The sequence below is a fragment of the Aotus nancymaae genome, unplaced genomic scaffold (genome assembly GCF_030222135.1).
Source record: "Aotus nancymaae isolate 86718 unplaced genomic scaffold, 86718_ANA_hifiasm-v0.15.2.pri h1tg000029l, whole genome shotgun sequence".
Lineage (NCBI taxonomy): Eukaryota > Metazoa > Chordata > Mammalia > Primates > Aotidae > Aotus > Aotus nancymaae.
In genome coordinates this window covers 54,888,583-54,912,421 of record NW_026988442.1, presented here as the reverse complement: position 1 = coordinate 54,912,421, position 23,839 = coordinate 54,888,583, and the positions used below count along the sequence as shown (strand labels likewise).

At 39.7% G+C, this 23,839-nt stretch overlaps 1 protein-coding gene and 1 long non-coding RNA gene across 2 annotated transcripts in view; one reads left to right on the top strand and one right to left on the bottom strand.

The window, feature by feature from the left end:
• The window catches only part of CYTIP (cytohesin 1 interacting protein), a 71,898-nt gene extending 70,733 nt beyond the window's left edge, over positions 1-1,165 (bottom strand). Inside the window, exon 1 of the mRNA XM_012454900.3 lies at positions 1,112-1,165. Coding sequence (XP_012310323.1) covers positions 1,112-1,114 — 3 coding nt within the window. The 5' untranslated portion in view covers positions 1,115-1,165. The remainder of the gene's footprint in view (positions 1-1,111) is intronic.
• The window catches only part of LOC135276991 (uncharacterized), a 66,815-nt gene that overhangs the window by 643 nt on the left and 42,333 nt on the right, over positions 1-23,839 (top strand). The window lies entirely within an intron of this gene.

The window sequence follows — 23,839 nt, the reverse complement described above, 5'->3', positions numbered from 1 at the left end:
TTTTCTTGTACTTTAGGTTCTGGGGTACATGTGCAGATCATGCAAGATTGTTGCACAGGTACACATATGGCAATGTGGTTTGCGCCGCCATCCCCCCGTCTGGTGCCCTGTGTCTTTCTTACAGGACACCTAAGGTGTACTTTAAGTCTTCCCATAGACAACGCCCTGACCCCTGGTGGTCTAGCCCTAAAGTGTAACTCTAATATTATCTAGATTTGAGAGAATACTTTTTGATAACACTCAACGCTCACCTTTCGGCTGGCAATTTATTTGAAAAAGTTTCAGCTGCCTCTGGCTGAGTTCTGAGCCCTATGTCACAGAAAGCACAGAAAAGCAACTATTTGCTGAACTTTTTTGTAGCACCTACAAAAAGAGATACCCTATTCAATAAAAATGTTGGTTGTCTATTCTTTGCAGATAATACAGAGGTGAAAGGACAGGGTTACTGTCCTGAGAAAGGCTAAAGTGGATATAGATAAGAAAATAATCAATTCTCTCTCTCTCTCTTTCTCTCTCACTCTCATTCTCTCTCTCTCTCCCTCCCTCCCTCCCTCCCTCCCCCATCTCCCTCTCTTTCTCTTTCACACACACACACTCCCATGAGCCAACTTAACCTGTCTTCATCATTAAAATATGTTTGAGTTCTTGTGCTTAGCCAATGTAAAATTGGCTTTTCACCAGCTCCCTCATTTTTTCTCTTAATATGAACCTTCAACTTTCTAGACCAGTCTCTTGTCTTTTCCCTTCTCCTTGTGTTGATGTCACACTCTTGTATTTATTGAACCCTTCCATTATCAAAAATAGATGTCTCAATGTCATAAACTCAACATCTGCCTTGACATAAGACATCCCCATAGCAAATCCACTGATCATATAAGAAAAAATAAGAAAAAACCTAGCATCAACAAGTAGAAGTCCAAAATACTTAGACGACGAGTCAGTCAGCTTACTCATTAAGCACCTCAATACAGAATTTCCAGCAATAATTTCCTCAATATTATATTCATTTGAATATATAACACTTGATTAAAATGTGTTAATTTCTTCCCCTCCCCAAGATCAAAGGAAATAATGAATAATGAGAACCCACACATTTCAAACTCAGACTTACCATAGAACTCTGGTTGGCAAATCTCAGTTGGTGATTCCTCCTGGTTTCCAAGCCAGAGCATAGGAGGTTTCATCCACTCTGCTGTAAATGAATGTACAGCCTGCTGAAATGCAACAGGTCATTAACATAATGGAAAGGAAATGCAGCCTCCCCCTAATTCAGACTGCTCACCTCATCTTCCCTGAGGTGAGTTCCTATCCATTTATTTCAGGACATGGACAAACTGTCTAGTATGAAATACAGAGTTTGGAAAAAAAAGAAAAATTCAATGATGCCTATGTGATTTTCAAGCCTGTACAAATGGAAAATTCATCTTATACTGAATCGAGTGATGAAAGAACCTGTTTCTTACCTGGAGTTACTCCCAAATAAATGTTGTACTTGTGGCTTTTATGTGGACTCTAAGCTTTCAGGGTTTCAAATGCTACTTACTATAACTATAAATTCAACTCCACCTACTTTTGTTTTCAGGTAAATAATGAGTGTGTTTTAGTTGGAAGGAGTTTTCCTTCTACACATTTTTTAAAACAAAACCTAAGCCTTAGTCTGGGTTAACTTCATGTAGTTCACCTAAAGCCAGGCTTATCTGAGTTTTTTCTTTGAAGCTGGGTAGCCATCACCTACGTGCTCTGTCTTCTTAACAGAATGCCACGTTGGCTTTATTCCACATGACATTTAATTCCAATCCCTAGAAACAATTTGCAGATAGAATGAATTTTCCACATGTACAGCAATTAACATGAAAAATTTTCCACACACAAAAAAGCTCATGATGTGGTCTGGAAAACAAGTCACTTCCAACTTGTGGGAAATTGGAGGTGTTCTTGCCTTTAAGGCAAGATCTGCCACCGATAGTCATTCTAGTTATTCTGAACCTGTAACCGCCTCTCCCTGTTTTACTTTGAGATATTTATCACGTGTGACCAGTTGAAAGTTAACCTGGTGTAACGCAAAAATAAAACTCTTTTGCTTGAATTTATTCACAAAGGACATCCATTCTTAACAGAAAATATAGCTTTTGTTTTCCAAACCACAGTGAGTTGTTTAATTATGAAGTTCCTAACAGTAATGGCAATTTTTAAAAATAGTACCAAATGCATTGGAAACAATTGCAGCCTTGGCCAACCCTATGTGAGACAGAACTCCTTTATTTGCCGTCATCAAACGTAAAGAAAATAATGGGGAAAGGAATCATAGCCGTTGAAAATTGTACTCATATAAAAGAAATCTGGCTTGTCTTATGGGTTCCTACTAACAGAACTATGTAACATTTTGCTGCCAGTTACCAGCCAAGGTTTTGTATTATGTGTATGGGCCACATAAAATGGAAAAACCAGCTCCTTCCACACATACCCCTGATTGCCTATACGACACTTCTATCTCCCCTTCAGGATCTAGCTTGATGTGTCCTCACGGGTGAGTCTGTCTGTCCAGTAGCTTCTTCCACGGCTGGCCAAGCATCTGCTTTCCTCTAAACACTAATCTTTGTAAGAATTATTAGTATCGACCCAAGTTTGATTTCTCCTCAGTGGTCTTAAAAAAATCTTTCCGACGTTTGCTGTGTCCTTACCTGTCCTGTAGCGCTGGTGCTGGCTGGAGAGAGGCAGTAAAGGCCTTGAGGTGCCCTGTGGGAGATACTGGCCCTGCACGGAGCTGGGGGAGGGCACAGTGCTGGCAGCTGGAGAAAGAGGAGGAGGAGGAAGAATTTGTGCGCCACTGCAAACAATACACAGTGCCAACAAAAACACCATTCTTTTTCCCAGGAAGTTCAAAGCGCTTTGCAAACATTAACTTATGAGCCCACGTAGTCACAGAGCAATTACTACTTTATTACACCCTTAAAATAACTACTGCAAGCAACGTGGCTAGAAGAAAAGAGTGCATTTATTGTTTCCTTATTCCTCAGCTATTTATTGAATACCTACTATGTGCTGGGCACTGGAGGTAGAGGACCTCCCATGGGCTCTCACACTATTCCATGCTTTCTTTGCCAACCCAGTTAGGGCACTGAGCACCTGGCTACACTAGTTATTATGTTTATTTACACTTTATTTTTGCCCAAATTGTTTAATGGAATGTGCTCCATTCTTCAGAATGCCTATAATGTGCTAAGTGCTGAGCGAACACACAAAAGAAAAATTTTTTAAGTTACCTATAAATCTCATTACCACTTTAGGAACTGGGGCATAGCAATTCAAAGTGCTTTCTTTTAAGATGCCATAAACAAGCTTTAGTGTGAGCAATCTTTGTCTCTTTTGAAATTTGCGGAATTGCTATAGTGAATAAGGAGAGTTAAGATCAGTAATATCATGCCAAATAGTTTATATAAATAATCTGTCTTTTAAAATCATTAATTAGATGAGCAAGCATGTTTGGTGATGCAGAGAGCCTTTATCCATGGATCTTTTTATGATCCCCCTTTTATTTTATGTGACAAAATGGCAGGTCAGATATAGAAAGTGGTTGATGCCATTTCTAAATTCTTCTCCTTAGGCATCTGACTTCAGATATTTTAGAGTATATGGTTGTCTAAGACTAAATGGACGAAAGAGGCTGGTGGCTGCTTTTAAAAAAATGCATGACTTTTTGATGAATCAAAAGGGACTCAAGCTGTTGTCTTTTAAAACTGCGAGCTAAGGATTCTAGTCTGTTCAGGTGTTACCCACACAACAGGTGCGTTAAATTGTTAGGCAGGTGACAGTCCAATGACCACAGCAATGGAGGATTTAAGAGGGAGACTATATTATTTGCAACAAGGGAGGAGGACACCTGGGATAGTTCCCCAAAGCAGTGCCTTCAGGAACAACAGTAAAAGCAGGGCTTGTATTGGGCTGGTTAGCTGAGTCATTGTATGTGAAAGTGGGCAGTTCAGTCTCCTGCTGATCATGCTTCTACATACATCGTGTGTACAGAAAATGGCAAATAAGCTTCCCCCTGAGCAGGGTTTGTTACTATGGTTAATGAGGAGAGTTGATCAAAGTTCATCTCCAACTCAGGCATCTCTGAATCCAACCAGTTTTAGTTTTTGCAGGGCTGAGCTTCTTCCTAGAGCTTTTTGAAATAAGAACTCAAGGTACAGCAGTTACAAGTGGGAATTTCCTCACAGTGTATACCCAGAAACCTGGAACCCTGGGTTACACAGGGAGTCACTAGCCCACCCCAGTTTGGACTGAACATAGAAATGGTTGCAGTTCTCACTTAGAAATTTATGTATATTTTTAAAGTGGTAGCGAATTATAATGCCACTTAAAACCCAACATTTCCTCTGTAATAAATACTTCTCTGACTAAACAGAATATAATGGAGGTATAATTTTAATCCAACACTCAAATGTATTGGTTAACACACATATCCCATGAAATTCAAGCTCCACATCTTAGCAGTTAAGTAGCACCTTCATTTGGCCCCAAAGTACCTTTCCAGCCTCAGCCTCATCTTCATCCTCCTTATCACTCTGACTACAGCATAGGTTTTCATAATAGTATATGATGCTTAGCTGGTACCCTCTGTCTTGAAGCCTGCCCCACCCAGCTCCAATAGAAAGACACACACACCCCTTTTCTACCTGAAAACCTTCATTCTTCAAGAGCACATGATATCTTCTTAACCTATTTCTTCCCAAAATATATCATATATAGAGATCAGATCTTATTCCTTCGTATCTTCAGCAAGTAGTATAAATCTTTGTTGAATGTGGATTTTCTAGAACACATCAGTATAGCACTTACTGAGGCTGGCAAGGTAATCAATTAGTTGGGTTTACTCTTCAGCTGGTTGCTGGGGATTTTAAAAAATATTTTTATTAAGCAGGGCTTCTAATGAAGAGAATAAAATCAATTATATAAATTTTTAAGTTAAAAACAGATCTATTGTTTTTGATTAAAAGGTACTACATTAATAACATTATTACCCAGCTTCACACACCTTAGATGGCAAAAACCTTCAGAGCCTGGGTCATGTTCTATCTACTCCACATATAATAATAGCACAGAAGGGAAAACTATACACCTGTGTAACTGCTACAAGAGGAAGAGAAACAGCTAAACATCAACAGCAATTGACAGTGCCCTCTGAAACTACTTATTTCTGGTTTCAACTTACACAGGAAGAGAACAGAATAAAGGGATAGGGAACGATCCAGAACAAAAGGGAAAAGAAGGAGAGGAAAGCAAGGGATTAGCTGCTGGAAAAGATTATCCTTAAAATTAATTTCTGCCATTTTTCTCTTTATGAAAGTGAGAAATAGAGACATTTGTACAGATTGTACAGAACAGAATGACCAGCAGTTGGAGATAAATACTACTTAGTAAAAAGTTGTCCCATCTTCAAAGGCTCTTGCAAAAATTGGGGCCTGCTGATCTCTTTCAATATTTTAGGAAGAGTCCTGTCATTATCTAGATTTGAAACATTGATGTCTGTTTTTGAGTTTTACTCGAAATAAACTAAATCAATAATTTAACCTGTGCGTATGTTTAAAACCTCATGCTTTTAATGGGCACCATAAAGTGCTCCTGCAAATATTCTTAGTTTGCTTGATCCTCACAACAACCCGTTAAGGTGAGTATGGCATCTTTTTACAGATAAGAAGACTGAGTCTCAGATTTAGTATCTTGCTGAATTAATATACAAACCCCAACAGTCTAACTGTGCTCTTGGGATTCTTTCATCAAATCACAACACTATGTGAATACTTTAAGAATTATCATAGATGCAGCTTTTATTCTTTACAGGACAAAATGCTGGCACTGTATATTATGCACCCTTATTTACTGAACAAGAGGTATATATATGATATAAAATGATTTTTTTCCTTGATACCTGGAAATTACCTGAGAATCCAGATACCATTTAAGGAATGCATTCCCAAGTTAATTAAACCTCATCAACACACAAGCAAATATTTGTTTTCAGTTCTAAAAGCTTTCAACCTTAATTAATTCTTTAGCAAGCAATGCAAATTCATGTTTCCCGCCAAATCCAGCAGAGGGCAGGATACTCCCACCAACAGCCAGCAGCTGGCTAGTGCCTCTAGCTAAGCCAGTGCAGTTACCTGGCGCAGTGTTCCCGTACTGGAGCAATCATCATCTTCTCACCTGGATACAAAATAGTGTAAGCTTGTGCTGAAAATAGGGGATATGGGATGTGCCCTTGGAAATGTCCAGAAAAGTTTTGCCTTAGAGGCTGCTCACATTTTGTTTAAAGATACCTGGAAACTAGCCAGTTCCAATTATCTTCCTGGAGTATCTTGCTGAGGACAGTACACTAGGGAATTAATTTAATATATACCATGATAGTTTCTGTTTCTTGCTTTAGGCCATCTCAAGTCATAGCTGAGCTACTCTACTCTTGGGCTCCATGCCTCACTCCCACACCTTCTATTTCTCTGTGTCCCTAACAACTCTCAAAAGCTACCCATTGCATGGCCTCCTCTGTCCGTCATCTCTGCATAACCTCCACTAATCAGGAACAATGACCTCCTGCCTACTAATTGAAATTCTCCCCAAGCCTGACTTACAGGCCACCTCCTCCAGGAAGTTGCTGGAGGTCCTGGCCCCAGCGGTCATCATTAGGAAACCTTTGCCAATGTCAAAGTCAAAATATAAAGAAGAATCTTTAAACTCAATTTTTCATTTGGGAATCACAGAATTTCAATTCAGGTCATACACACACACTGGGGTGGTCTTTAGTATGTCTGAAGAACAAAGAGAAGGTTGGGAGTTTTATTTGAAAGAGAAATGTTACGTTATTTTGAAAGAAAACTCATTGGCACTAGCAAAGTTTTGGGGGGCTAGCAAGCTCTAATTGATGAGTGATCATGGTAGGTGAAATTAATCTTAGAGTCTCAGCAGGTTGTTTCAGCAACTGGGCTTGTGGGCAATTCTTGGGGTAGGTGTTATGTGCCGCTAGTCATTTTCCCCCTTGCCCCTTTACTCTTTTTAGTTGGATATGACAATAATAAATCAATGTGTGTAATAAACTTTCACAGTAAGTGAACTATTAGGTGAAGGTTTTGTACTAGAGCTTGGGTCTAAAAAGATATACCCCATTCCTTCCAGTCCAGATAGTAGCATGGTAAATGTAACATGGAAGAGAGCAAGGATAAATGCCACAGTTCACAGAATAGTGCCTCTGAAGGTGACAGAATAATTGTAGCAAACTTCTAGAATTTTCAAACTATGGTCTTAGAAGTTTGTCATTAGGACCTCAAAGTCTCCCAGGGTGAGGTGGCAATAGGGGAAAGGGATGGGTAGTTGGACAGGTTTTGTACACCCCCAAACCCACTCCCCTGCCCTCACTTTCCCCCACCTCCAACCAGATAAAAGCAATGCCATTTTAACCTGTATTATTTGTGTATACCTCTGGATACTACATAAAGAGTTCCTTTAAAGAAAGGGGATCTGTGGCCGGGTGCGGCGGCTCAAGCCTGCAATCCCAGCACTTTGGGAGACTGAGGTGGGAGGATTTTGAGGTCAAGAGATTGAGACCATCCTGGCCGATATGATGAAAACCCATCTCTACTAAAAATACAGAAATTAGCTGGGCATGGTGGCGTGCCCCTGTAGTCCCAGCTACTCAGGAGGCTGAGGCAGGAGAATCGCTTGAACCTGGCAGACGGAGGTTGCAGTGAGCCGAGATGGTACCACTGCACTCCAGTCCGGCAAAAGATGGTACCACTGCACTTCTTTTTATCAAAGAAAAAAAAACAAGAAGAAAAGGAAAAAGGCCAGGCATGGTGGCTCATGTCTGTAATCCCAGCATTTTTGGGAGGCCGAGGCAGGTCACAAGGTCAAGAGATCAGGACTATCCTAGCCAACATAGTGAAAATCCGTCTCTACTAAAAATACAAAAATTAGCTGGGCATGGTGGTGTGCCCCTGTAGTCCCAGCTACTTGGGAGGCTGAGGCAGGAGAATCGCTTGAACTGAGAGGTAGAGGTTGCAGTGAGCCGAGATTGTGCCACTGCACTCCAGCCTAGGCAACAGAGCAAGACTCCATCTCAAAAACAAACAAAAACAGAAAACAAAAAAGTAAAAGGGGGGATCTGCAAATAAGCAAACAATCCACCCAGCAATAATCATAATAACAAAACAAATTTTAAAAAAAAAACAGTTTAAAAAAAATTCAAACCTTTCTTCACTGTTGAGGAAACCACACCTGGAGAGGAGGAAAGACCAAGCTAACTTGCAGGCTGGTCTGCCAGGGAACTGGAATTTGAATTCCATCTGGTCTCTAAAGCCTAACACTTTTGACTGAAAAGATGAGGCTTATATTGAGCTTGAAAGAGAAGGAGGCATTAAATAAAGGGATGAACCCCCTTGGCCATTCTTAGGTGGAAAGAGCCACCCAACTAGCAAAGCCACCCAGAGCAGAGGTGAGGGGCAAAGTTGCTTGCATGAAATTAACCAGCAACAGATTAAGGTAATGTTTTAATCACATTTATTGGCAATGCATTGAGCACTTGGGCAGAGTGGTACCAGATAGATGGGACCACTTCATGTTCATGAAGCTTATATTCTAGTAAAAGATATAGACATGCCACTATCCTTTGAGAAAAGTTACACTGGAGAAGTACAATGTTCTACAAGGGACTTGTTAAATTCTATGCTCAGCACCACCTCCCAAATTATTCTTCTAGCACGTTTAATTAATTATTCAAACAACCAGTTGTTCCAGTTGCATAAAGTCCAGCCTGGCTCTCTTTAGGCCTTTCCCCGCCCTCAATGCAGAACGTCATCCAGGATCTCAAGTTGCACTTAGTTGTCATGTCTCCTCAGTCTTTGGCAATCTGGAACAGCTTTTTTTTTTTTCTTTTTTTAATTTACTTTAGGTTCTGGGGTACATGTGCAGCTCATGCAGGATTGTTGCATAGGTACACACATGGCAAGGTGGTTTGCTGCCTCCATCCCCCTGTAACCTACATCTGGCATTTCTCCCCATGTTATCCCTCCCTGACCTCCCCACCCCCCACCACTGTCCCTCGGCACCCCCACAACAGACCCCAGTGTGTGATGCTCCCCTCCCTGTGTCCATACGTTCATTGTTCAACACCCGCCTATGAGTGAGAACATGTGGTGTTTCATTTTCTCTTCTTGTGTCAGTTTGCTGAGAATGATGGTTTTCAGATTCATCCATGTCCCTACAAAGGAAACAAACTCATCATTTTTTATGGCTGCATAGCATTCCATGGTGTATATGTGCCACATTTTCCTTGTCCAGTCTATCATCAGTGGGTATTTGGGTTGGTTCCAGGTCTTTGCTATTGTAAACAGTGTCACTATGAACATATGTGTACATGTGTCTTTATAATAGAATGATTTATAATCCTTCGGATATATACCCAGTAATGGGATTGCTGGGTCAAATGGAATTTCTATTTCTAGATCCTTGAGGAAGTGCCACACTGTTTTCCACAATGGTTGAACTAGTTTACACTCCCACCAATTGTGTAAAATAAAACTGTTCCTATTTCTCCACATCCTCTCCAGCATCTGTTGTCTCCAGGTTTTTTAATGACTGCCATTCTAACTGGCGTGAGGTGGTATCTCAATGTGGTTTTGATTCGCATTTCTCTAATAATCAGTGATGATGAACATTTTTTCATGTGTTTGTTGGCCTCATATATGTCTTCTTTTGAAAAGTGTCTGTTCATATACTTCACCCACTTTTGGATGGGTTTGCTTGTTTTGTTCTTGTAAATCTGTTTTACTTCTTTGTAGATTCTGGATATTAGCCCTTTGTCAGATGGGTAGATTGCAAAAATGTTTTCTCATTCTGTTGGTTGCTGATTCACTCTAATGATTGTTTCCTTTGCTGTACAGAAGCTCTGGGGTTTAATTAGATCCCATTTGTCTATTTTGGCTTTTGTTGCCATTGCTTTTGGTGTTTTAGTCATGAAGTCCTTGCCTATGTCTATGTCCTGAATGGTTTTGCCTAGGTTTTCTTTTGGGGTTTTTTATGGTGTTAGGTATTATGTTTAAGTCTTTAACCGATCTGGAGTTAATTTTAGTGTAAGGTGTCAGGAAGGGGTCCAGTTTCTGCTTTCTGTACATGGCTAGCCAGTTTTCCCAACACCATTTATTAAACAGGGACTCCTTTCCCCACTGTTTGTTTTTTATGAGGTTTGTCAAAGATCACATGGTTGTAGATGTGTGGCGTTGCCTCCGAGGCCTCTGTTCTGTTCCATTGCTCTATATCTCTGTTTTGGTACCAGTACCATGCTGTTTTGATCACTGTAGCCTTGTAGTATAGTTTGAAATCAGGTAACATGATGCCTCCAGCTTTGTTCTTTTTGCTTAGAATTGACTTGGATATGTGGGCTCTCTCTTGGTTCCATATGAAGGTTAAGGTGGTTTTCTCCAGTTTTGTGAGGAAGGTCATTGGTAACTTGATGCAGATAGCATTGAATCTCTAAATTACTTTGGGTGGTATGGCCATTTTCATGGTACCGATTCTTCCTAACCATGAGCATGGAATGTTTCTCCTTGTGTTTGTGTCCTCTCTTATTTCCTTGAGCAGTGGTTTGTAGTTCTCCTTGAAGAGGTCCTTTACGTTCCTTGTTAGTTGTATTTCTAGGTATTTTATTCTCTTCGTAGCAATTGTGAATGGGAGTTTGCTCTTGATTTGGCTCTCTGTTTGCCTGTTATTGGTGTATAGAAATGCTTGTGATTTCTGCACTTTGATTTTTATCCTGAGACTTTGCTGAAGTTGCTTATCAGTTTAAGGAGATTTTGGGCTAAGATGATGGGGTCTTCTAGATATACAATCATGTCATCTGCAAATAGAGACAATTTGACTTCCTTTTTTCCTAACTGAATATGCTTTATTATCTTTTTTTCTTGCCTAATTGCTCTGGCTAGAATTTCCAATATATTGAATAGGAGTGATAAGAGAGGGCATCCTTGTCTAGTGCCCGATTTCAAAGGGAATGCTTCCAGTTTTTGCCCATTCAGTATGATATTGGCTGTAGGTTTGTCATAAATAGCTTTTATTGTTTTGAGATATGTTCCTTTGATGCTTAGTGTATTGAGGGTTTTTAGCATAAAGGACTATTGAATTTTGTCAAAGGGCTTCTCTGCATCAATTGAGATAATCATGTGGTTTTTGTCTTTGGTTCTGTTTATGTGGTAGATTACGCTTATACACTTGCATATGTCTAACCAGCCTTGAATCCCCGAAAGGAAGCCTACTTGATTGTGATGGATAAGCTTTTTGATGTGCTGTTGCAATCAGTTTGCCAGTATTTTATTGAAGATTTTTGCATCTATGTTCATCATGGATATTGGCCTGAAGTTTTCTTTTTTTTTTTTGTTGAGTCTCTGCTGGTTTTGGTATCAGGATAATGTTGGTCTCATAAAATGATTTGGGAAGGATTCCCTCTTTTTGGATTGTTTGGAATAGTTTCAGAAGGAGTGGTAGCAGGTCCTCTTTGTATGTCTGGTAGAATTCAGCTGTGAACCCATCAGGACCTGGACTTTTTTTGGTTGGTAGGCTATTAATTGCTGCCTCAACTTCAGCCCTTGTTATTGGTCTGTTCAAGGTTTCAACTTCTTCCTGGTTTAGGCTAGGGAGGGTGCAAGTGTCGAGGAATTTATCCATTCTTCCAGGTTTACTGGTTTATGTGCATTGAGTTGTTTGTAGTAATCTCTGATGGTAGTTTGTATTTCTGTGGAATCTGTGGTGATATCCCCTTTATCGTTTTTTATTGCATCTATTTGATTCTTCTCCCTTTTGTTTTTTGTTAATCTGGCTAGCAGTCTGTCTATTTTGTTGATCTTTTTAAAAAACCAGCTCCTGGATTTACTGATTTTTTTGAAGGGTTTTTTGTGTGTCTATCTCCTTCAGTTCTGCTCTGATCTTAGTTATTTCTTGTCTTCTGCTAGCTTTTGAGTTTTTTTGATCTTGCTCCTCTAGCTCTTTCAATTTTGATGATAGGGTGTCGATTTTAGATCTCTCCTGGCTTCTCATGTGGGCATTTATTGCTATAAATTGCCCTCTATACACTGCTTTAAATGTGTCCCAGAGATTCTGGTATGTTGTATCTTTGTTCTCATTGGTTTCAAAGAACATCTTTACTTCTGCCTTCATTTCATTGTTTATCCAGTTGACATTCAGGAATCAATTGTTCAGTTTCCATGAAGCTGTGTGGTTCTCAGTTAGTTTCTTAATTCTGAGTTATAATTTGATTGCCCTGTGGTCTGAGAGATTGTTTGTTATGATTTCCATCCTTTTGCATTTGCTGAGGAGTGATTTCCTTCCAATTATGTGGTCAATTTTAGAGTAGGTGCAATGCAGTACTGAGAAGAATGTATATTCTGTGGATTTGGGGTGGTGATTTCTGTAGATGTCTATTGGTCCACTTGGTCCAGATCTGAGTTCAAGTCCTGGATATCCTTGTTAATTTTCTGTCTTATTGATTTGTCTAATATTGACAGTGGAGTGTTAATGTCTCTCACTATTATTGTGTGGGAGTCTAAGTCTCTTTGTAGATCATTAAGAACTTGCTTTATGTACCTGGGTGCTCCTGTATTGGGTGCATATATATTTAGGATCATTAGCTCTTCCTGATGCATTGATCCTTTTACCATTATGTAATGCCCTTCTTTGTCTCTTTTGATCTTTGTTGGTTTAAAGTACATTTTATCAGAGACTAGGATTGCAACTCCTGCTTTTTTTTTTTTTTTTCTCTCCATTTGCTTGGTAAATCTTCCTCTGTCCCTTTATTTTGAGTCTATGTGTGTCCTTGCATGTGAGATGGGTTTCCTGGATACAGCACACCAATGGGTCTTGACCTTTTATCCAATTTGCCAGTCTGTGTCTTTTGATTGGGGCATTTAGCCCATTTACATTTAAGGTTAATATTGTTATGTAAGAATTTGATCCTTCCATTTTGTTGCTAGCTGGACGTTTTGCCCATTAGTTAACACATTTTTTTTTCGTTGTGTCAATGGTCTTTACCATTTGGTACATTTTTGGAGTGGCTGGTACTGGTTGTTCCTTTCCTTGTTTAGTGCTTCTTTCAGGAGCTCTTGTAAGGCAGGCCTGGTGGTGATGAAATCTCTCAGCAATTGCTTGTCCATAAAGGATTTTCTTTCTCCTTTGCTTATGAAGCTTAGTTTGGCTGGATATGAAATTCTAGGTTGAAAGTTCTTTTCTTTAAGGGTGTTGAATACTGGCCCCCACTATCTTCTGGCTTGTAAGGTTTCTGTGGAGAGATCCACTGCGAGTCTGATGGGCTTCCCTTTGTGGGTAACCTGACCTTTTTCTCTGGCTGCCCTTAGCATTTTTTCCTTCATTTCAACCCTGGTGTATCTGACAATTGTGTGCCTTGGGGTTGCTCTTCTTGAGGAATATTTTTCTGGTGTTCTCTGTATTTCCTGGACTTGAATGGTGGCCTGGCTTGCTAGGTTGGGGAAGTTCTCCTGGATAGTATCCTGAAGAGTGTTTTCCAGCTTGGATTCATTCTCTCCATCACATGCAGGCACACCTATCAAATGTAGATTAGGTGTTTTCACATAATCCCATATTTCTTGGAGGCTTTGTTCATTTCTTTTCACTCTTTTTTCTCTATTCTTGCCTTCTCATTTTATTTCATTGAGTTGATCTTCAATCTCTGATATCCTTTCTTCTGCTTGGTCGATTCGGCTATTGAAATGTGTGTGTGCTTCTCGAAGTTCTTGTGCTGTGTTTTTCAGCTCCATCAAGTTGTTTATATTCTTCTCTAAGCTGTTTATTTAGTTAGCATCTCATCTAACCATTTTTCTAAGTTCTTAGTTTCTTTACATTGGGTTAGCACATGTTCTTTTTGCTTCAAGAAGTTTGTTATTACCCACCTTCTGAAGCCTGTTTCTGTCAGTTCTTCAGATTCATTCTCCATCCATCTTTGATCCCTAGCTGGTGAGGAGTTGTGATCCTTTGGAGGAGGGAGAGGCATTCTGGTTTTTGGTGTTTTCATTCTTTTTGTGCTGGTTCCTTCCCATCTTAGTGGGTTTATCTACCTGTGGTCTTTGTAGTTGGTGACTTTCAGATAGGGTCTCTGAATGGACGTCCTTTTTGTTGATGATGAAGTTATTTCTTTCTGTTTCTTAATTTTCCTTCTAACGGGCCCTTCCACTGCAGGACTGCTGGAGGTCCACTCCAGACCCTGCTTACCTGGGGATCACCCATAGGGGCTGCAGAACAGTAAGGGTTGCTGCCAGTTTCTTCTATTAACTTCATCCTGGAAAGGGTACTTGCCAGATGTCGGCCTGAGCTCTCCTTTATGAGGTGTCTCTTTGGGTATATGGGGATCGGGTAGCTGCTTGAGGAAAGAGTCTGTCCCTTATGAGAGCTCCATTGTTCCATGCAGAGCTGCTGGGCAGGTACTTTTAAGTCTGCTGCAGCAGAACTCATAACTGCCTCTTTTCCCAGGTACTCTGTCCTAGGAAGGTCGACTTTATTTATAAGTTCCTGTCATACTGCTGCCTTGTTTCATAGATGCCCTGCCCTGCACGGAGTAGTCTAGTCACAGTCTGCCAGCAGAGGCATTGCTGAGCTGCTGCAGGCTGTGCCCAGCTGCAGTGTGAACTGCCTTGGTATTGGCGGACTGCCTCGGTAGTGATGGTCGCCCTTCCCCACACTGAGCTGGACCTTCCTAGGTCCAGCTGCACTTGCTGGGAAACTCTCAGTCCAGAGCACTTCAGATTGCTTGTTTTGTGGGGCTGGTACCCACCGAGCCAGATCACCTGGCTCCCTGTCTCTGCTCCCTCTCTTTCAGTTGAATGGGCGGCTCTGTCCTCCAGGCGTTTCAGGTGCCAGTTGAAAGGGCCACCCAGATTTGTGTGAGTTTCTGTGCACCAAGCCGGCACCAGCTGAAACCTCCATGCTGAAAACTCGTGGCACTTTTCAGCCTGGGAATCTCCTGGTCTGTGGGCAGTGAAAATTTGTTCAGAAACGTGGTGGGCGCGCACTCTCTGCATTGTTCTTGCTGGGAACTGCACTCCAGAGCTGTTCCTATCTGACCATCTTGGATCCTCCAGGACAGTTTCTTAGTCTTATCTTTTCTTTTTTATGACCTTGACACTTTTAAAGAGTATGGTCAGCTGTTTTATAGAATATTCTTCAATGTGTTTGTCTAATATTTCCTCATGATTTAATAAAACTCATGTATTTTTGGCAAGAATACCCCAGAAATGATGCCATACTCTTCTCAGTGTATCATATCAGGAGTTCATGTCAGTGCGTCACATTTTGACAATGTTAATTTTGATCGCTTAGTTAAGTTAATCTGCCAAGTTTCTCCACAATAAAGATACTATTTCCCCCTAGTAATTAGCTAGTGAAGATAGTCTGAAACTGTAAATATCTTGTTTCTAATTATATTTTTGCACACTAGTTTTACATCCATTGAATTGTCCGTAACACAATGATTACTGTACTGTTTATCAAATGGCAACTTCATATATTTTTAAAATGTATTTATTATACTTTAAGTTCTGGGGTACATGTGCAAATTGTGCAGGTTTGTTACATAGGTATACACGTCCAAATGACAACTTTATATTTCTACCACTTCTCCTATATTTACTCTTTGGAATCCTACCGTAAGGAAGATATGTCCTTTCTCTTGCATTTATTTATTTGTTTGTTTTTATCAGTATGGATTCATAGATATTTTATTCTGTAGATTATAATTCATTTATTTTTTTTGTCCATATTGTCCTAGTTGTAGTCTTCAAGAGCTCCTTTAGATTGGCTTCCAGTCCTTTCAATATGCTACCATCATTTCTGAGCATTCACATTCTGATATCACAAGATGATTCAAGGCTAAGCACAGTGGCTCAGGCCTGTAATCCCAGCAGCACTTTGGGAAGCTGAGATGGGAGAATCACTTGAGCCCAGGAGCTCTAGACCAGCCTGGGCAACAAAGTGAGACCCAGTCTGTAAAAAAAAAAAAAAAAAAAATTAGCTAGGTGCACTTGTAGTCCTAGCTACTCGGGAGGCTGAGGCAGGAGATATTGCTTGAGGCCAAGAGGTCAAGGTTTCAGTGAGCAGTGATGGCACCACTGCCCTCCAGCCTAGGCAATAGAGTGAGACTATCTTAAAATAAAACATATGAAAGAAAAAGATTCAGGCATATCTTTTGCTTTCTGCATCCCAGCCCTCAAATTAGCCATTTAACTGAAAAATGGTACTTAGAAGTCAAGTTCTGGGTACTAGGATACTCATTGCTGTTGGAGTGTCATTGCTTCTAGTCCTACGTGAACAGAGCTAAAGAATATATGTATATACAGTCAGCCCTCTATGTCTGCAGATTCTAACCTCAGATTGAAAATAATTTAAAGAAAATAAAAATTTTTTAAAAATTAAGACAATATAACAATTATTTCATAGCCTTTATATTAGCCATTGTAATATCTAGGTATGATATAAAGTACACAAGAAGATATGCACAGGTTATATGCAAATACTATGCCATTTTACAAAAGGGACTTGATCCTCTGTGGGGTGTCCTGGAACCAGTTCCCTGTGGATACCAAGGGACAACCGTATATATACACATATAAATACATGCACATCTATAACTATTTCTTTTTTAAATTAGTTTATTTAATTTGAGATGGAGTCTCACTCTGTCACCAGGCTGGAGTGCAGTGGCACGATCTCGGCTCACTGCAACCTCTGCCTCCCGAGGTCAAGCAATTCTCCTGCCTCAGCCTCCAGAGTAGCTGAGACTACAGGCACGTGCTACCACACCCAGCTAATTTTTGTATTTTTAGTAGAGATGGGTTTCACCATGTTGGCCTGGATGGTCTCAATCTCTTGACCTCATGATCTGCCCACATCGGCCTCCCAAAGTGCTGGGATTACAAGGCTGAGCCACCGTGCCTGGCCACAATTTCTGTAACTATCTCTCCTCTCTCTTTCTTCCTCTTGTGTGTGTGTGTGTGTGTGTGTGTGTGTGGTCAGAACTAGTGTATACAGAAACAGTAGTTCAAATTGATACATTTGAATCTAATCTATAGGGGTTATTCTCACCTTCCCCCTTTCCTCATCTGTAACTCTTTTGTCTGATAGGAAGAAGCTGGCTCTCATTATTCACAATTTATTTACTTATTTGTTCAATGTTAGAATACATACAGTTTCAGAATTACTGATACATTCTCCTGTGAAAAAATGAATTTCCTGAGAAGGGTATAATACTTGTGTGCAGTTATTTTGTCTTTGCCCTTATAGAATATATTTAAAAGACTGTTTTTCAGTATTACTTAGATTCACTTTTTTATTCCATTTATTATGGTTGTGGTATTAATTTTTGATATAGTTATATGCATTGTTATTGTTTGTATTCTATTTGGGTTCCCCACACATCCTGGTTAGTATTAATTAGTTCTTTAAATATGTGAAACATTTGTTGGTTCAAGAAGTTAGAAACACCTGAGAAGATCTACTTGTAGAACTGTCCCCCCTCATTCCTTCTAACCATTCCCATTCCCCTATTCTTTCCAACCAATTCACTGATCTATGTAAATAACCAATCACAGTAGCTTCTAGTTTAACCTTCCCATATTTTTTTATACAGATGAGAAAATATATGTGTATTTTCTTATATCTCCTTCTTTCTCGCCTGATAGTACCATACTACAGATACATGTGCACTTTACTTTTTTCACTTAAAAGTACATCCTGGCTCATGCCTGTAATCCCAGCACTTTGGGATGCCAAGGCAGGTAAATCACAAAGTCAAAGATCAAGACCTTCCTGGCCAACATGGTGAAACCCCATCTCTATTAAAAATACAACAATTAGCTGGGCATGGTGGCACATGCCTGTAATCCCAGCTATTCGGGAGGCTGAGGCAGGAGAATCACTTGATCTCGGGAGGTGGAGGTTGCAGTGAGCTGAGGTCACACCACTGCACTCCAGCCTGGTGACAGAGCAAGACTCCATCTCAAAAAAAAAAAAAAAAAAAAAAAAGAACATTCTGATACCAGTATAATATCAGTCCAGAGATTCTTCACTCATTTTTACAGCAGCATAATACTCTCTATTGTGTCGATGCACAGTAGTTTATTCAAGCATTCCCGCTAAGTATGAACATTCAGGTGTTTTTCCATAATCTGCATTTACAAACATTTACAAACAGTGCTTCAGTGAATAACAGTGGGCACATGCTTTTATTTGTTTTGCTGGAGCTGTGCTTTCAGAATAACTTCCTAGAAATAGGATTACTGGGCCAAAGGGTAAATGCATGTATACTTTTGTTAGTTATTGCTAAATTTTTCTAGGGGCTTTTAATAGCTGTTAATGTCCAAGCTGCTTCCCAGAGGTTCCAAAATAATTGACCAATGATGGAGGCTGGACATTAGTATTATTTTCAAAATTTGTACCCCTTTGATGAGATGTAATTTACATACTATAAATTCACTCTAAATTATTCATTCAATAACTTTAAAGTAAATTGATACAGCTGTTCAAGACTTACCAGTATTGGTATCTTTTCAAAACTCTCTGTGTGATTCTAATGACAGTTGAAGTGACTAAACAAGGTCATTATTGCTGATGCTTTTCACTACCTTATGATGTCACTGTCCTGCTACTTAAAGGCACAGGGCTTTTCCTATGCTATAGCGCCCTGCTGTTTTAGATCCAGTGGAACCTACTTCAAATTAAACCAGACTTTTCTTTAAGGATATTCTCTTATTCATGTCAATTGGTCCCTTCTGTCCCAGCAACCGGCCGAGCATAATCCTAGAAAAAATGAAATGAACGTACAGTTTGAATATCTCCCATATGAGGTAGTCTTTTGAATGACTCCCTTAAGAAGCACTCATACTGTTTCGTATATAAAGGGGCTAACAGACTCAGTCTGAAAAATGTTGGGAATGGTTTCCTCAGGCAGGTGACATTTGAACTGAGCTTTAACTGATGACTATGACTTAACCTGGTGAAACATGAGGGGTAGAGGAGAGCACATTCCAGACAAAGCAAGCAGTACAGGCAAAGACCCTGCAGAGGGGCTGGTGAGCCCGGTGCACATGGAGATTATGGTGCAATATGTTGTTAGATAAGACCAGAAAGGTAGGCCTGAGGCCAGATCATCCAAGCTCTTTTAGGCCTGAAGGATTTTGGTCTTAATTTTAAAAGCACTGGAAATCCACTGAAAAAAAATTTAAGTGCTAGACTAGAGAAGAAGTGGGCTTGTGTAACATGGTCAGATTTACTGAGAAAAGTTCACTGAGGCTGCAGCACACACACAAGACTGGCAAAAGTGGCTAGTGAAGACCAATTAGAGAATGAATGCACTGAAGCACAGAAAGATGATTTTTTTTTAAGTCCTACTTGGCGACCAGAGTGGTGCTCATATTGAGAAAAGCAATAGACTGACAGGACTTAATGATTGGTTGAGACTCTGGGGGCTGAGAGAGAAATGTATCAAGGATGACTCAGGTTAACAGACTACACCACCCACTTCTCCTCGCAGTCATCCCAGGCCCTCTCCTCTTTACTCCTCCTCATTCTTTGAGAGCTTTTAGTTTCCTGCTCTCTGTCATTCTCTCTATCCTGCCATGATTCTTGACAATTTCATATATGTAGATACTCCTTCCATTATCCCAGTTGCTTAGTTCCTTGATTTCCTCTTAACGATCATTTTGTATTCTATGTTATCTTTAGCCACTGATTCCCACAGACATACCCTTGACCTTTTATTACTATTAACTGAAATCTCTCCATAATTTCATTTGCAAATACCCATTCTAAATATACCCCAATTCAAACAATCCTTTGACCCTATCGGAATCTATATCCCATTGATTCTACCACAACTGCCCTGCCCCTATCTCATCATAGTTTCATTTTCATTATTAGACAGCTTAAATTACAAAATCAATCGTTGCAATCACTCTCTTTCATATATTATCAACTCACTCCTACCTCTCTTAATTTCTATAATCCGTTGGCCAAGCCACCATTATTATGATTAAATAGTGCCCTTTAGAGTGGTATAAAAACAAACGTATACCAGATACCTTTTATTTTCCCCCAAGGATCAAATGTCCCTCCTTTTCTCCACTCTATGCTCTGGGAAACTATAAGGATTATACCAATAGAACTTCATGCCCTCTGGCATTCAAATGGTTTAAACAATGGAGAACTCTGGCAGGAAATAAGAGGAGAAGAGAAAAATTGAGTTTCAGTTATTTATTTTGCTTGTTTCATCCTTGCAAATTCATCAAGAATTACTTGTATCCCCAATTGAAGTCAACTCAGTGGCTTGCTGAAACATACTGACACTCATGAATTTTGAATATCTCTTCCCTCACCCATGCCCTTCCTGTCTAGAGATATTAGCAGCTCCACTACTGCTAGACCTGGGTTCCTGCATTATCCCTGTAGTGTAGCTGCACTCCATGAACACCTTTTTTTCACATTTATTGTTAATGTGAAATTGACATAGTGAAATGCATAGGAACCAATCCACTTTAACAAATTTGTACACCTGGAAAATGCACACTCCAATCAAGATATAGAAGATTTCCATCACACCAGTAACTTTTCTCACGTCCCCCTCCAATCAATACACTGTCTGCCATGGCAAACACTATTCCGGTTTCTATCACCACAGATTACGTTTGCAGATTTTAAACTTTTATAAATTGAATCATATAGCTTTTACTCTATTGTGTCTTGCATCTTGCTCTCAACATCATGTCTACAAGATTCCTGATATAGTTTTATCAGCAGTATGTCTCTTTTTACTGTATTACTGCATTGTTTGAGTATACCACAATTCATGTCTTCTCCTATTCATGGTCTTTAGGGTAGTTTCTAATTCTTGGCTTTTATACATAAAGATGTTATGAATGTTCTTGCACAATCCTTTTGTGGACATCTATTTTCATTTGGGAAGATAATTAAAGAGGAGTGGAATTGATGGATCATAGGGAAAATGTATCTTTATCTTTGTAAGAAACTTTCAAACAGTTTTGCAAAGTGGTTGAACAATGTTATGTAAGTGTGGTAGTTTCAACTGCTCCACATTGTTGCCAATATTTGTGGTTATGTTGTCTTTATAATTTTAGGTATTCTGAATACAGTAGTGTCTCACTGTGGTTTTAACTTTTGTTTCAGATATTGAGTACATTCTTATGTGCTTATTGACCATTTGTCAATCTTTTTTTGTGAGCCGTTCCAGTCTTTGGCCCAAGGGGGAAGAGGGCATTAATTTTCTTATAATTGAATTATAAGAGTTCATTTTATATTCTCAACACAACATTTTTGCAGATATAGATTTTGTCAGTATTTTTTTCCTGTTTGGTGCCTTTCAGTTCCAGTTTCTGTAGATTAAATGGTAGTATTGTGTCATTGTTAATTTCCTATTTGATAATTGCACTGTGTTATCCAAGAGAATATTCTTGTGTTTAGGAGATGCATACAGAAGTAGAGAGAAGTAAAGAATCATCATATCATATATACATATACACACACACACACATATATACACATACACACATACATATACATATATATGTGTGTATATATATACACATACATATCTATATGGAGAGAGAATGATATAGCAAATGCAGTAAAATGTTAACATATGGGGAATCTGAGTGAAGGGTAATTAGGAATTCTTTATACTAGAAACTTTTCTCTAAGTCTGAAATTATTTCAACATAAAGTTTGGTTAAAAAAAAAGAGAGAGAGAATGTTACGACATTAAAGAAATATAGAAAGAAAGCACTTTAATCAGAAGGAGAGCCTTATAGACTGAATGTTTGTGTCCTTCCCAGATTCATATGTTGAAGTCCTAACCCTGAAACTGATGGTATTAGGAAGTGGGGCTTTGAAAGGTAATTAAGTTTAGATGAGGTCATGAGGGTAGAGCCTTATGATAGAATTATCACACTTAAAAGAAGAGAAAAAAGACACCAGAGCTTCCTTTCTCTGCAATGTGAACGTACAGCAAGACAGCTGTCTGCAAACCAGGAAGAGGGCCCTCACCAAATACTGAATCTTCTAGTACCTTAATCTTGGACTTTCCAGGATCTAGAGCTGTGAGAAATAAATTGTTGTTTAAGCCTCCTAGTCTATGGTACTTTCTTACAGCAGCCCAAACTAACACAGAAAAATTCATCAACTTTTGTTCGGGTAGGAGGTCAAATGAGATAAGAACTGAAGAATGCTGAAAAAGTATGCAGAGGCTAAGTTGTAAATGCCAAACTAGGGGATACTGCCAAACTAAGGGATAATTGACTGTATTTCTGAAGACTACAGAGACAATATGGATACAATTAACAGTTACTGAACTTGAGGACCACATGTATAAGGTATTATTTCAGAAAGATTAATCTGGCAAAGGCATTCTTTGCCAGAGATAGGGAGATGAGAGACTTGTTGGAGACACCAGTTAATAGATAATTACAACCACCCAGAAATGAAGATTTAGACTTGGATCTAGATGAAGATTAGACCACTGGATCAGTGATCAAAGGGAACCAGACTGAGGCTAAAGAAAATGAGAAATTACTATGATAAAAATGGAAAGCAAAGAGTGGCAGAGTGAAGAGTTGAAATCACTTTGCTGTAATCATCACATAGAATGTAACAAATTGGTGACGTGGAAAGAGAAAAGGACAATTATGTTGTCCCTTTAACTATGGCAGAGTGACTTCCCTCCAGTTTGTTTAATGATAAAACAGCATGTCTCTGTGCTGTGTAGTGGAAGGTCATGAGGTAGAAATGGCAAAGAATGAAGTAGTACATCACGGGAAGGTCTTCTGAACAGGCATTTGCTTCACTCTTAACGAAATGCACTCTTGGCAGGGCACGGTGGCTCAGGCCTGTAATCCCAGCACTTTGGGAGGCCAAGGAGGGCGAATCATGAGGTCAAGAGATCGAGACCATACTGGCCAACATAGTGAAACTCTGTCTCTACTAAAATACAAAAATTAGCTGGGCATGGTGGCATACACCTGTAGTCCCAGCTACTCGGGAGGCTGAGGCAGGAGAATTGCTTGAAGCCAGGAGGCGGAGGTTGCAGTGAGCCGAGATTGCATCACTGCACTCCAACCTGACAAAAGAGCAAGACTCCGTCTCAAAAAAAAAAAAGAAAGAAAGAAATGCACTTGTTAAGATATACTGGGAAGTCCAAGATTAAGGAACTAGAAGATTCAATTTTGTATTAGTTCATTCTCACATTGCTATGAAGAACTACTGAGACTGGGTACTTTATTTTAAAAAAGTGGTTTAATTGCCTCACAGTTCCACAGGCTGCATAATAAGCATGGGTGGGAGGCCTCAAAAAACTCACAATCACGGGGGAAGGTGAAGAGGAAGAAGACTCATCCAACATGGCTAGAGCAGGAGGAAGAGAGAGCAAAGGGAGAGCTGCCACACATTCATACAAACAGATCTCTCTCCTGAGAACTCTGTCACAAGACACCACTAGGGGGATCCAGTTGCCTCCCATCAGGCCCCACCTCCAACACTGAAGATTACAATTCAACATCAGATTTGGGTGATGACACAGAACCAAACCATGTCAAGTGTCTAGTGAAGACCCTCTTCCTGGTTTGCAGACAGATGGCTGTCTTCTTGCTGTATCTGTATGGCAGAGAGAGGAAGCTCTGGTGTTTTGTTTTGTTTTTTCTCGTGTCATGGTAATGAGAAAGAAGGAACAGAAATGAAAGCATTATAGTACAGTAGCTCTGGTTAGGCCTTAGAAATTTTCAAGCTGCCCAGAAAT